At 40.5% G+C, this 15,193-nt stretch overlaps 1 protein-coding gene across 1 annotated transcript in view; it reads left to right on the forward strand.

The window, feature by feature from the left end:
• Positions 1-11,403, forward strand: part of NUP155 (nucleoporin 155) — a 45,091-nt gene extending 33,688 nt beyond the window's left edge. Inside the window, exons 27-35 of the mRNA XM_089496449.1 lie at positions 1,333-1,437; positions 1,592-1,746; positions 2,374-2,503; positions 2,792-2,905; positions 3,723-3,843; positions 4,955-5,065; positions 6,077-6,213; positions 9,851-9,957; positions 10,953-11,403. Coding sequence (XP_089352575.1) covers positions 1,333-1,437; positions 1,592-1,746; positions 2,374-2,503; positions 2,792-2,905; positions 3,723-3,843; positions 4,955-5,065; positions 6,077-6,213; positions 9,851-9,957; positions 10,953-11,091 — 1,119 coding nt within the window. The 3' untranslated portion in view covers positions 11,092-11,403. The remainder of the gene's footprint in view (positions 1-1,332; positions 1,438-1,591; positions 1,747-2,373; positions 2,504-2,791; positions 2,906-3,722; positions 3,844-4,954; positions 5,066-6,076; positions 6,214-9,850; positions 9,958-10,952) is intronic.
• Positions 11,404-15,193: the final 3,790 nt, after the last annotated feature.

Raw genomic sequence — 15,193 nt, forward strand, 5'->3', positions numbered from 1 at the left:
CAGGTTTCTTGCACCAACTGTACTTCTCAGAAGTGTCTACTTGGTCAAGGGAAAGCACAAAAAATACACCAAAAACACACCTTGGAAGGTGACACTGTCTCGCCTTCAGAAACAGTGCGCGCATGACTCAGAAGCTGATTGATATCAATATCACCATCCATATCAATATTACCACCAGAAGGCTGAGTTGTATATATTTAATAACAAAAATAAAATAAAATAAAATAAAAAGCCAAGGCTGAGTTGTATATTTTTAATAATATAAATATGGATTGAGACTATTAGCCGCTCTGATTGCCTTTTTGGCTGAAGGGTGGGGTATAAATACCACAAATAAATAAAAATAATTAATAAATAATTTTTTCAAAAAACCCAAGACAGACCTGAACTGGCCACTCACCTCCCTGCCTCCTCCTCCTCTTCCTCCTCCTCCTTGTCATCAATGGTTGAATTTTGTGCCAGGAAATGGCGCTTTTCCCTCCCCCTGGCCCAGAGGCCTATCCTCCTCCAAAGCTCCTGACACTGGCCAATGGCAGACTGGGGCTGGAAACAGGCCAGCCCCTGCTCTTCTGCCATTGGCCAGAAGGCTTAGGGGATGAGTGCTGCCCTTTAAGCCCCGCTCACAGGCACGCAAGAGGGGCAAGCGCGCGCTGCTTCTGGCCGCGGCCCAGGCAAGGGCCGCGGGTAGCGCAGCAGCTGCGCTGGGGGAGGTGGAGGGCAGCGCGGCCATGAAGGTGGAGGAGGTGGGTGGCCGGCCGGCCATGTTAGCAGCCGCAGCAATGGCTGCATGAGCGCGCCCGGCCCGGAGACCAGGACCAAAGCTGGGATTTGAGGCAAACTGGGCCGGGGCGGGCCTGGTTCCCCCCAAAGTGGGATTGTCCCGGGGGCTGCCGGATTATGGCATCCCTAGGTATGCCTGAAGGCTCATCAGGTCTCAGGATTTTTATTGAAATTACCATCAGTTTTAAAATACATTTGTTAATAATAAAGTTTATTTAATATTATTATTATTATTATTATTATTATTAGACATTTGTTAATGACATGAAATGAGTTGCCAACAGTAATACATGTTCGAAGTCTTTAGATCCAGTATGCATACATGCCATACCATTCTTGCAAACTCTTTTTGTCTCATAATAACATCAATAACGTCCACCTGAAGAATTTCAAAGATGAACTGAGGTATAGGAAATGTTTCCTAGGACAAGTATAATAAAATGTAGAGTTAAATATAGTTTTAAAAGAAATAGTATATCCTAAGACTATATATTCTGTACAACCATAAACAGTCAAAATAACATTCAAGTTGTCTTTGTTTCTTACTTTTAGTTTGAACAAATGCTAAAATTGTCTCAGCGTTCCACAGATGAACTTTTTAGTATCGCTCTTTATGGATGGTTGATCCAAGCTGATCTCCCAGATAAACTGCTACAGGTAACATCATTTACTTGATACAAATAAAATAAATGAATAGAGTTTTTGATGTATTTTTTTCATATTTGCAAAGTACTCTCTGTAGTAAAAATGTATAATATATAGCAATAGGAAATTGAAAGTTCATCTCCCCCCCTCCCTTGAACTCCTGCAGGTAAACTCTCCCTTTCTGGAGCCATATTTGACACGTATGGCCAAAGTTGATCAAAACAAAGTTCGCTATATGGATCTGCTATGGAGGTTCTTTGAAAAGAACAGAAGTTTCAGTAATGCAGCCAGAGTGCTGGCAAAACTAGCAGACATGCACAGGTAAGGGTAGATAGTTAATTGGTGAATCCTTCTACTATGGAAATACATTCTGTCTTGTTTATTTTCTTACATTACAATTTTTGCAAAGGAAGTTTTATGACACAACCAGTCATTAAAAGCAAGGCATTCACAATGTGTGATCCACCAAGCTGAGCAAGCCCAACAACCAGGTGTTATGGGTTCTTTAATATTAGACAACCTTCCTGTGTGCATTACCAAAAGGCAGCAAAAATAATCCTGTTGATTCCTTTGATGGATCATCATACATAGCTGCCTGGTGAGCTGTGTGTGGGTTGCTGAGTTTGCATAAGATTCATTGAGGGTGGAAACTGGTGAGTACTTGATGAATTCATCAGATCACGCAGCTGTATATGACACATGTAAAACTGAGCGTCCATTGATGAATGTCTGTTACTAGAGAGCATAGAAGAGTTGGCCACAGATGCAAGACAGTTATGAAGTAAGGGGTCAGTGGTAGGAATCAGTGCAAATATGATGCAAATGTAGTATGTTCTCAAAAAAAGGAATGATAGAGTTAAAGAATCCATATTTTCAAGAACTGAGACCAGATAACATTGTTGTGAGCATTGTTTATGTACTAGTCACATGCTTTTATAATTTTAACAGCACTGAGATTTCACTTCAGCAGCGTCTTGAATATATTGCACGTGCTATTTTGAGTGCAAAGAGCTCTACAGCCATATCACCAATAGCTGCAGATGGTGAATTTTTACATGAATTGGAAGAGAAAATGGAAGTAAGTAAAACAGTTAATGTAGATGGCATTAATATTAACATGGGCTAGAGAAGGACCGCTTGTGGTCTCAAAAATGCTTTTCTGTATAATCTTTCTTTTTAAAATAAGTTGCTAGGCCTCATGATTGAGCTGAAAAGGGAAAGCCAGCTTTTTTAATTGTCCTGTTTAAAGATCATGTTGTATTTACTGTGTATATAGTTATTATAATAGGTCTAATAATTTGTAATAGACTTGCTTCTAGCTTGCTGGTGTTCACTGATTTTTGTCTTTAACTTTTCTTTTTATTAGGTTGCCAGGATACAGTTTCAAATACAAGAAGCATTGCACCGTCAATGTTCCCATCATACCTCAGTGCAAGATGCAATTTCTCAGCTGGATTGTGAGCTGATGGAAATTAGCAAGGTAAATTTAAATAGCAAGACACAGGCTTTGCTGTATAGTTCAAATAAGTCAGGCTCCTATTTTAAGTATATGTATATGTATCTGCTCTATTACATTTCTTTTTTTGATAAAAATTATTCTACCTTGTCAGTATATCATTTTTATTCTCGCCTACTAGGCTGTTGTTAACAGTCACCCCCTTTTCTGTGATGTGCTTTATGAAAAATAACAATTTACCATATATACCTGACTATAAGTTGACCTCAGGTGTAAGTTGAGGGTAGATTTAGGGGCCAAGATAATGGATTTTGATATGACCCATGGATAAATCAAGGGGCATGTAACAAAAGATCTAAAAAAGGATGAAGGAAAAGAAAACAATGCCAAAGAATTTATAAAATTCCAGCAGGCAAAACTGTTTTTGCTTACCCTAAAGGCTGGATGAATGAGAGAACAGAGGGTGGTCAGTTCATCCAGGACAGATTACACTGTTGCCTTTCACCAGGGAAGGTTCCTTTTTTTAATAAGAGTTAAAGTGCAGTATTTACATTGACCCATGGATTAGTGAACTCAGGCTTTTTTTGGTCAGTTTTTTGACTAAAATTTCTAGACTTACATATGAGTATATACACTATACATTACACATTTCTGTTGTGGAGCTCTCTTGCTGAAAGCTTGCATAGGCTGTTTACTTCATAGACTGTTCAAGTGTTCATAGCCTGCCCACTTTTATTGAATATTTGGCTTGGAAATACAATTCAGTACCTGCAATACTTGATTGATGTGAGATACCTACTAATTAGTTTTGCGTTCATTGTATGTGATTTTTTAACTGCAGCTGTATGGGGAATTTGCTGATCCATTCAAGCTCTCTGAGTGTAAACTAGCCATTATACATTGTGCTGGTCATTCAGACCCTATCTTGGTGCAGACACTTTGGCAAGAAATAATTGAGAAAGGTAGGTACAACTTGTAATGCAGTAGCTGGAATGTATACAATACAAAATGATGCATATGTGTGTTAGTCATTAGTTGGGGTATGCATTTTCCCCTCCAATATGAAATCTTTTAATTCAGAAAGAACAGCTATCATAGCGTGGAAACCTTGATTATGAAGTGGCCTCTGTGTAGATGGTTCTACTTTTGTTGTTATTGTAATAGAGATAATATCCCTCTGTAGTTGAGAGCAGAAATAAGCAATTGGCTTGACACTTCCTGAGATTACCAGAAAAATGTATGTGAAGCTCTTTGAACTTTATGCTAACTAGGGACTATTTTATCAAAGTCCCTTCTACAGCTGAATGGCATTTGTTAAAGCTAATAACTTCTCATAGACCATTGCTGGCTCCAGATTTGAAGGGCCCTTGACAAAATATTAGGTGGAGGTCCCCCTGTTGAGTCCATGACTGTAGTCTTACTTGATAATAATATGTGGCTAACAGCCACAACTCTAAATTTCTCATGAAACCTTCAAGGATGTATCTGCGGGGGCATTGGAAGAAATTAAAATAACAGTCTCTTTTGGAAATTTTAAATTACAACTCAAATGACTCAGAAAACCCAGAGGAGGTATCAACACAGGTAGGTGTCCTGGTTCATTGAGGTCCTAGCACCTCAGCATTCCATTGAGCTCATCCTGGGAATATAATTACATAGTGTATTTTTTTAAAAAACAGTTTTTTTCCTGAAATACTTTAACTTAATACAGTGGGCCCCTCCATATTCTCCATATTAGGGGTGCAGGACACTAATTTTTTTTTATCTAAGAGAACACCTCTCTAGGAATCCTTAGGTCCTCCAGCAGAACTCTATTGTCAACATCTGCCAGAAGTTGAATACAGAGATTCCTAGAGAGAACATATTAATCAAATCCATGATTACTAGAGAGAACAATTAATCAAATCCATGAATAATCAAAGCTGAAAATGTGGAAGGTATTGAACAAAAGTCCTAATAAATTTGCTGATTAGCTATGTTCTTCATCTTGTTCTTCATATGTACTGTGTAATGAAGAAATGATGGAATCGATATAAAAGTAAAGGTTCAAAAGAGTATCTTTTTTTCTTTCAGCGCTGAGTGATAGTGTGACTTTGAGTGCTCCTGATAGAATGCAGGCTCTTAGTCTGAAGATGGTAACACTTGGAAAAATCTATGCTGGGACACCTCGCTATTTTCCTTTAGGTATGAAATTCAAGTTAGGACTGTTCGGGACACTGTGAAATCCAATAATATTGATTCAGATCTAGAATGCAGGTGGGTGGATGTGGGATATATGGGAAGGATCCAGAGCCCTTATACTTTTTCATTTTAGATCAGTGCCAATGCATCTTGTCATTTGATGGCATAGCCTGGACTTAGTGAGCATGAAATCTATAATCAGTGTCAGGGGATGGTGGAGTAACACACATTCCTAGGAAGATAGTAAAACAAAAGGACACATGGAGGCAGGGAGCCTAGAAAACTCACACCCTGGAGAAGCTGGGTTAACAGTCGAAGCTGTTTCAACTGGCAACAGCCTGAATGTTTGAAAAGTCAGCAATGATGATGTAAAGCTGCAGTGGTTTAAATATATTTTGTAAATACATACGCTCAAAACCAACTTTGAATTATTTGGAGTACAATCAGAAGTATGTGTAAGCAAGGACCCATGGAGGACAGGAACTAAAGGATTAATATTTCAGATGCACACACAATCTAGAACAGAGAGGGAGGCTTGTGGCCTTCCAGTTATTATGGGCTTGTACCTCTGATCAGCCACAGTAAGCATGGAGTTGCATTCCAACAGCATCTGGAAGGCTAGATTTTCTCAATGCTTGAAGTCGGATAATAGCTGAAGTGTAAAAAATAGTAATTTGTCTTCCCATGTGTCTATAAATGGGTACTGCAATTGAATAAACCACATTTTGGAACTTTCTTGAACTCTGCCTAGAATAAAAGACTTTATACCCCTTGCTCACGGTAAAGTGGTGTAATTGTTGGGTACTCAAAAGGTGTATGGACATTGGGCAGCTTTGTTTTCTGTCTTGAATACTTTCTTTAACCAAGCCTTTAGTCTATGGTACAGCAGGTTATCGTTCTAAAGGTTATCTGAATAAGAGTGCATATGAAAAAAAAAAGTCAGCTTAAGTTTTTTCTGTAGTTCTGAAGAATGTATAGAAAAAATATCTCACTGCCTGATCATTTTCCTGTCAGATTTCTTAGTGCAGTATCTAGAGCAGCAAGTTTGTTCTTTGAACTGGGATGTGGGGTTTGTTACTTACACAATGCAAGAAATTGGTGTGCCTCTACCAAGGCTTCTTGAAGTATATGATCAACTGTTCAAAGCACGGGTAAGTGAGAAACCTCAAAATCTATTCTAAAGTTCATCTGTTATTAGATTTCATATTATTAAAAATGAGTGGGTAAGGTTTTAATACATCTTTTAGATATAGCTTTGCTCATTTACTTAACAGTATATTTTTGTGTCACACTTTGTACATTTTAGGGATTTGCATTTCTCTGCTGTGAGCAGTTTTACCTTTAGAGTTAATTGAAATTATGTAACATTCTTGTACCTGCTATTATTTTAATTACTTATTTCAAATCTTACCTTTTTATCAGAACTGAGCCTCAAGGGAGCCAGAGGATAGTTATTGAAATGTAGTTAAACTGTATCATTAAAAAATGAAAACATGTATTAAAACTTTAAAAGATTAAAAAGCACACCGCAGGCCATTAAAAGTCCTTTCTTAAAAACAGTCAGTTCCAAAGCTTGTCAGAAGTGCAAGGGGATGACTTGGTGCTTTGGTACCAAAAAACAATGAAAAGTCTCCCACTGCTTCACCTTGCTCTCTTATGGGCAGGGCCAACTCGTCCATATAGGCGAGCTAGGCGGCCGACTAGGGCAGCAAAATGTAGGGTGCACCTGCACGGCGAGGTATCAAAGGAGCCAGGAGGCCAGAGAGAAAGAGAGAGTGGCTGGAGACCGGAGGACAAGGCGAGCGGTGCAGCATCCCTTTCCTCTTTTTACTTCTCTTTCCTTCTTTCTTCTGTCTTTGTTGCCACCTTACTTTCCTCCCTCCCTCCCTCCTCTTTTTCCTTCCTTTCTGCCTTCCTGCCTTGGTTCAGGGCTGCCTACCCACTGTGTTGCCACAGGCACCTCCTCTGGGGTCCCTCCTCCCCTCCCGCCCCCAAGAGACTTACCCTCCTCCTTGGCCATGGTAGGAATGAATGAGCAAGAGGGCTTCTGAACATGTGGAGAGCGTCGTCTGACTCCCACCGGCCAACGCAGCGGGTGGGCAGCCCTGGACCAAGGCAGGCAGGCAGGAAGGAAAAAGATAAGGAAGGAGGGAGAGGGGAAGGGGAAGAAGGCAGGGAGAACTAGAGAATGAAGGAAGAGAGGAAGGGAAGAGGAAGATAAAGGAAGAAGGGAAGGGAAGAAGGTGGGAGGAAAGGAAAGGGCAGGGTGAAGGAGAAAAGAGAAAGAAGGACAAAGGGAAGCCCTGAGAGGCTGAGAGTGTGTGACTTGCCCAAAGTCACCCAGTGGGTTTGCAAGGGTGAGCTGGGATTTGAACCCTGGTCTCCCTTTGTCCTAGTCCAATATTCAGGCCACTACACCATGCTGGACCCTCCACTGAACTTAAAGGTACAGTACTTAGTTATTATTTGTTGTTGTGTACCTTCAAAGTTGTTTTCCACCTTATGAAGACCCTAAAGTAAACCTATCCTGGGGTTTGCTTGGCAAGATTTGTTCAGAGGTGGTTTGCCATGGCCTTCCCCTGAGAGGCTGAGAGTGTGTGACTTACCCAAAGTCACCCAGTGGGTTTGCAAGGGCGAGCTGGGATTTGAACCCTGGTCTCCCATTGTCCTAGTCCAATACTCAGGCCACTACACCATGCTGGACCCTCCACTGAACTTAAAGCTACAGTACTTAGTTATTATTTGTTGTTGTGTACCTTCAAGTTGTTTTCCACCTTATGGAGACCCTAAAGTAAACCTATCCTGGGGTTTGCTTGGCAAGATTTGTTCAGAGGTGGTTTGCCATGGCCTTCCCCTGAGGAGGTTGAGAATGTGTGACTTGCTTGAGGTCACCCAATGGGCAGGGAATTGAATCCTGGTCTCCAGAGTCCTAGTCCAACACACAAACCACACCTACATCCCAACCTTCTATCGAGGAAGAATATCAAAATGTCTTCCATTTTAAGCATGACTGAGAAACATGAATTTATATTGTTTTTTATTAATGTTTTTGGCTATTAGTTGGTCGTGTCCTCCATTTTTCTTGAACGTCCAACAATTTGTCCTACATCATATCCTACATTTTTCCTACACTTTGAGGGGCTACCGGGGGGGGGGGGTGTGTGCCAAAATATTTCTCGCCAAGGGTGGCCAAATACCTAGGGCCGGCCTTGCATATGGGAGATACTATGAACATGTTAGCAGAAGTTTACTGTAAAGGCTCAGAGTCCTCATGCAAAGCAGCAGCTGAAAGTATATTTCCCTTCTGTTCTCTCTCCTGGAAGAGAGAATAACCTTGGGTTCCAGTACATGCTGGTTGGTTACGCCTCCCCCCCCCCCCCCCACTACCAGATTAAACTCTGGAAAGTATTAAGTTAGGCATGCAATGAGGTACAGGGAGGAGGAAATGAATTCTGTTCCAAACATTATTTACAGATGTTCAGAGTGATTTCTAGAAGAAAATAAAGATTCAGGAATAAAACATCCCCTGCTGCTTCTTCTCAGTGAACAACTGCTCTTTCTTGCTTCTACACTTCATAAGCAGTAGGCCCATTGATTTTGCAGTATACCTTCTCCCAGATAACACTGCTACTGAAAGTGAGCAGCATTATTCAGAACTACCATTTCTGATGTAAGAGTAGTTCACTCTGTGTGTGTTGTCTAAGACAATAAGCTCCGTAGAGAGGGACTTTCCATAAATGAATGAAGTAGCATTTGTCTTCCACAACTAAGTAGCATTCTGGGACACAAATTTAGGCAGTATGAAAGAAATAAGTAAGAGGTTGTGTCACTTTCACATTGAGGAGAATGCACGAAGATAATTTGTACTGTACAGGGATTGCAGGAAGCCTACCTTGCTCTGGTTGAGAAAGGAAAGAAGTGAAAAGAATAAGCAGGCATTGCTCCATTGTGCCTATGCCCAGTAGCTGATGAAAGGTTCCCCCTTCATCCCACCAACACTGCTTTGGCCTCAGAGGGTAAAAAGTACAAGCAGTATCTGCTGGACTTAATCCATTCCTCACATCTCATTTTCCCTGTGTGTCTAAGGTGAGCTTTGCCTCCCCAGGGCTTGAGGCAGGATCCCACATCTTCAGAAAGAGGTAAAATTCCATTCGTCTCTCTCTCCCACTCCCATTTACAGATTTAACTTCCTACCCCTCCACCAAAGAGAGCCAGTGTGGTGTAGTGGTTTATGTATTGGACTACGACTCTGGAGATCAGGGTTTGAATCCCAGATCAGGCGTGGAAACCCACTGTGTAACCTTGGGCAAATCACATGTTCTCAGTGTCATAGGAATGGCAGTGGCAAACCCCTTCTGCAGAAACTTGCCAAGAAAACCCTGTGATAGGGTCGCCTTAGGTTTGCCATAAGTCAGAAATAACTTAAAGGCACAACAGCGCCACCAAAACAAGTGATCTAGGGCTTGCTGTTGATGTAATAAAGTCTGACACATGATTTCTACCCTGTATCACTATGAAGAGAGAAGCTGGGCAAGCCTGGTTAGAGGAGGCTATGAAAAGGGTCTGAAGTTGGAAATACAAACTAAAGCATGTATGCTAAATAAACAGTCAGGTAGGAGTCAGATAAGGAAAAGATAAAATACAGTTAGGGCAGTCAGAGACAGGATTAAGATCTGAATAGGGTTTTGGAAGCTATGAATGAAGAATAAGTTCAGGGATTTCTTCTTTAACTTATTTGTTACATAAGTCATTTCAGGCTTCATCGGACTGAATCTTTTTTCTTTACAGGATCCATTCTGGAGCAAAATGAAGAAGCCTTTGCATCTCTTGGAATGCATTCATGTATTATTATCAGGATATGTACAAGACCCTAACAAAGTTCTTGCCTTTGAGAGGTAACTTTTGAGATAAGTTAATCAATACTGTAGATAGACTTGAAAGATGCTGGGAATCTTGCTTATGTTGATATTTGATATTTTGATTGCACAATAAATATGAATAATAGGGATGAAAACCACAATGGCTTCAGTCAAACTTGTCATAATAGAAAGCAAGCTCTCTTAGAATTTGCAACAGCCTTGTTACTTAGTGCCAAAAGTTACTAGTCTACAAACTATTTACCTGTCACAAACGAGGCTCTTTTACATGTTTTTTTTAAAAAAAACACTCTAGAAGAATAACAGACTGAGGAGGAGGAAACATAATGCTGTCTTTCTACTACCAGCATGTTATACTTCCATGTTGAACAGAATACTACATTTCTGCCAGTTATTTGTGGTCTGTATCAGCCACAAAAGAAATGAAGCCTTCTTTCACAGCCAGCATGAGAAATGAAAGCACTGACAAAACAGGGACAGAATGCTGTGTCCTTTCTTATCCAGCCTTTCTTATCCACTAGGAGAAAATTCCATGCACTTACCTTTGGTATTCATGGCTGCCGGTGATTAATATATGGCTATATTTGGAAAGATGACCAGTTGTATGTACTGACGCACAGATTTACAGCAGGGAGGGGAGGAGGCGGATTCTGAATTTTAGAGTCACACTAAGTCCTGATATACACTTTTGCTGGCATTTCACTAGAGAAGATACAGTGAGTGAAACACATTGCTACCCTTAAGACTGTGTAGACTTTCAGAAGAGTCTGTCTCCCAAAGCAAAATGTAGGCAGGGCCACCACCCATTCTTTCTCATATTTGCACACAGCAACTAGGCTTGAAAAATACCTTCCATTCGCAGTAGTTGCTCAGATCTGGCAAAGCCTAGTTGATAACTCAGGTGCTTCTCCTTTTGATCACTACTGATTATGACGTCTGACTGAAGAGGAAGCGGCTGCCTGTTTTTGTGCAAAGCCCTTTGCTAATTGTTTCTTTCTCTTCTTTACATTTAGACGGCGATTCACAAATATTTGCTTGGATGCTGTCAGCTGTTACCTTGTTGAATTGCAGTCCATAAGTCCAACACTAGCTGTACAGACCATTACAGGGAACTTCAAATCTTTGCAGGCTAAATTAGAGCGGCTTCATTGAGTACAGTGATACAAAACTGTTTGTCCAGATAGAATGAAATATCACTGCACTGGAAAACTGAAAAATTGTTCCATAAAGAACTGTAAAAATGATCAAGTTCCTGGTGAAGTGGATGTCTGAATGATTTATATACTGTGTTGTGTGTTCTTAACCAATCTCACATGTAACAGAATGTACAAATGGCAGGTGCGGTCCTTTTTTCTTTTCTTTTTTTACTACTGCCAGCTTTTTCTAACAATAAAACAGTTTTATATGCTTTGGATTAAAGTGCATTGTATTATCTTGCTTTGGCAATTAAAATTATTTGTAAAATGGGTTTTGTTTTTGTTTTTAATTTTAATCAAGGGTTTTGATTATAAGTGTCCACATGTTCTTACTACTACTTACCGCTTTCATGGTTGGTAGACTGAAATTGTTTACAAGGATTAGCAAGGCTGTGAAACTTCACTGAATGCTTAAATTTCTCAGTAAGGGTGCATTCTACACTGTAGAAATAATGCAGTTTGACACCATTTAACTGCCATGGTTCCATCTTACAGAATCCTGAGATCTGCAGTTTTGTGAGGTGCCAACAGTCCTTGGCAGAAAAGGCTAAAGTTCTTATAAAACTACAAATCCCAAAAGATTCAATAGGATGGAGCTACAGCACTTAAGTGGTGTCAAACTGCATTATTTCTACGGTGCAGATGCTTCCTCAGAAGAGAGCTCTAGCTTCTTCCAGTTATATACCCATTTGTCTCAGTGCCTAAAGGAACTACTGCTGCATTATGAGAGTAATGATTAAGTGTGTTTGGGTGGATGAGAGGTTAGTCCAAAACATCTGGTTGGATCTGAGTTTGGGAATTCTAATGTAATGCAACAGTTGGGAAAATGTTAAGTCTCATCTTATGTCCTATATGTAAATAAAAATCACTGAAAGGCAGAAATCACAGAGAAAATGAACTGGTTAGTAGTTCTAAGCATACTTATTAGGGGCTGCGTACCTTTTCGACTCAGTAGGGTGCTTGCTTTTTAGTAAACATGTTTAGGATTATACTTAAAAGGTTTAAAGAAGCATAGGTATGTTTATCCCTTGGGGAAATCAAAGATTACAATAGGGCAGATTTTTTATTAGGTTAAATTAGAATAACATCATAAAAGTATCCTAGTGTGACAAAGTTGGACTATGTGTTAATTTATGGCATATATTTGAACACAATTCCCCACTTGTTTTTTTTGTGGGAGTTGTGGGTTATGTGGCCTTGTCCTAGGAGAGTTTTCTTCCTGACGTTTTGCCAGCATCTGTGGCTGGCGAAATGTCAGGAAGAAAACTCTTCTAGAGCATGACCGCATAGCCCGAAAACCACACAAAAAACTATGGATGCCGGTCATAGAATCATAGAGTTGAAAGAGACCACAAGGGCCATCCAGTCCAACCCCCTGCCATGCAGGAAATCCAAATCAAAGCATACCCGACAGATGGCCATCCAGCCTCTGCTTAAAGACCTCCAAGGAAGGAGACTCCACTACACTCCAAGGGAGTGTGTTCTACTGTCGAACAGCCCTTACTGTCAAGAAGTTCTTCCTAATGTTGAGGTGGAATCTCTTTTCCTGAAGCTTGCATCCATTGTTCCGGGTACTGTTCTCTGTAGCAGCAGAAAACAAGCTTGCTCCCTCTTCAATATGACATCCCTTCAAATATTTAAACAAGGCTATCATATCACCTTTTAATCTTCTTTTCTCCAGGCTAAACATCCCCAGCTCCCTAAGTCGTTCCTCATAGGGCATGGTTTCTAGACCCTTCACCATTTTAGTCGCCCTCCTTTGGACACACTCCAGTTTCTCAACATCCTTTTTAAATTGTGGTGCCCAGAACTGGACACAATATTCCAGGTGGGGCCTGACCAAAGCAGAATAGAGTGGCACTATTACTTCTCTTGATCTGGACACTATACTTTTATTGATGCGGCCTAAAATTGCATTGGCCTTTTTAGCTGCCACATCGCACTGTTCACTCATGTTCAACTAGTGGTCTACTTGGACTCCTAGATCCCTTTCAGATGTAGTCCCATTCAGCCAGGTGTCCCCCATCCTATATCTGTGCTTTTTATTTTTCTGCCCTAAGTGCAGTACCTTACATTTCTCCGTGTTGAATTTCATTTTGTTAGCTTTGGCCCAACTTTCTAGTCTATTCAGGTCATTTTGAATGTTGATCCTGTCCTCTGAAGTATTAGCTATTCCTCCTAATTTGGTGTCATCTGCAAATTTGATAAGTATGCTCCCAATTCTGTCATCCAGGTCATTGATAAAGATGTTGAATAGCACTGGGCCCAGGACAGAGCCCTGTGGGACCCCACTGGTTACTTCTCTCCAGGATGAAAAGGAGCCATTGTTGAGCACCCTTTGGGTTCAGCCGGTCAACCAGTTACAAATCCATGTAACAGTTACCTTGTCTAGTCCACATTTTACAAGCTTGTTTGCAAGAATGTCATGGGAAACCTTGTCAAAGGCCTTACTGAAATCAAGATATACTTGAAAGCCTTCGACTCCACAAATTCCCCACTTGCTTTTTGCTTCTTTCTTACACCAGTACTTACCACCTGTAAGGTTGGGAGGGTGCACTTCATTCATCAGACAAAGTGGACTGTATTCCACAAATTTACAAAAGCAATAAAACAAGTTTTTCTACAGCTGCAATTCTCTTAGATTTTGTTTTGAACAGAGTGGGCCTTAGGTTACCTATGTAAAGGACTCAGGCTGTAAGGCTTCAGTCCTATTTAAATCAGTTTTGTCATTCTTTCAACAATGTGCAATGCTTTATGACTAGAGGCCTGTTATAAAGCCAGCGGTAAAAAGTAAACTAGCATTATTTACCCAGCAGTCCTACAAAATTCAAGAGGCTTTCCCTTTCACTCAACAGCATCCACAGGCAGCAAAAGTGCAGTTTGATACCACTTTAACTGCCAGGTCTCCATCCTATGGAATCCAGGACAGAGCAGGCTATAAACACTCCAAATTAATAAATAAATAAGATCCTAAAGAGTAAAGCTCTCCGACAGTACTAAAGTTAGAATTGTTCTGGAAAAGGAATCTGTCTGATCACCTTGACAATGAGGGACCCTAGTGATGCCATTGACACACACAGAGCCATCTCCTTTCCAGAAGATTCCCTTCCAATGGTGGAGAAAAGCAGACAGTCCCATGCAGCTCTACAGTCTCCTGAAAAGTGCCCTGGAGCTGGAGGACCTATGGCTACCCTCACAGGAATCCCGAGGAGACACCATCTGCGAGGTGGTCAGCAAGGGCTGCATCCGCACTGCAGAAATAACCCAGTTTGACACCACTTTAACTGCCATGGCTCCATGCTATGGAATCCTGGGGACTGCAGTCTGTTGTGGAGCCAGAGCCCTCTGACAGAGAAGGCCAAATGTCTCACCAAACTACAAATCCCGAGATGCCACAGCATGGAGCCATGGCAGTTAAAGGTGTGTCAAACCCAGTGTGGCAAAGGAGGACACAGGGCATCACAAAATGAAGGGCATTCAAGAAAAATGTACCACATGACCAAGTAAGGTCCAAAACACACTGCAGAAATAATTATCTTTTAAAAGTATTTGATATTTTAATATGTAATTTGTTTTAATTATTGTAGTATTTTAATTCTGTTTTAATGTACTATTTTTATATGCTTTCAATTGTAATGTTTCTTAATGTTGTAAGTCCCAGTCTTGGGAGAAGGGCAGGATATATAAATGAATATAATAACAACAATAATAATAAAGCGGTCTGGAACTGGATTATTTCTGCCGTGTGTCCTGGACCAAAGAGTTAAAAACACTAATCTTAAATGTAAATTCAAGCTGAAAATGGAGATTTGGGAATTTCAACAAGGTGGAAATGTAGGACAGGTCCTGGGAAAGGAAGATGAGGGCCTTTGGGGTAAAAAGAAAGACATCAAATACTTATTATAAATGTAAATCCATGCTTCTGAATCATGCTCAAAATGGAGGAGGTTTGGGAATTTAATTCTTTTTTAATGTACTACTTTTGTATGCTTTTAATAGTATTGCTTTTAATGTTTTTAATGTTGTAAGCCGTCCTGAGTCCCAGTCTTGGGAGAAGA

The sequence above is a fragment of the Sceloporus occidentalis genome, unplaced genomic scaffold, assembly GCF_023333645.1.
Source record: "Sceloporus occidentalis isolate IW3139 unplaced genomic scaffold, rSceOcc1.0.p SCAF_1, whole genome shotgun sequence".
In the NCBI taxonomy this organism is placed as follows: Eukaryota; Metazoa; Chordata; class Lepidosauria; order Squamata; family Phrynosomatidae; genus Sceloporus; species Sceloporus occidentalis.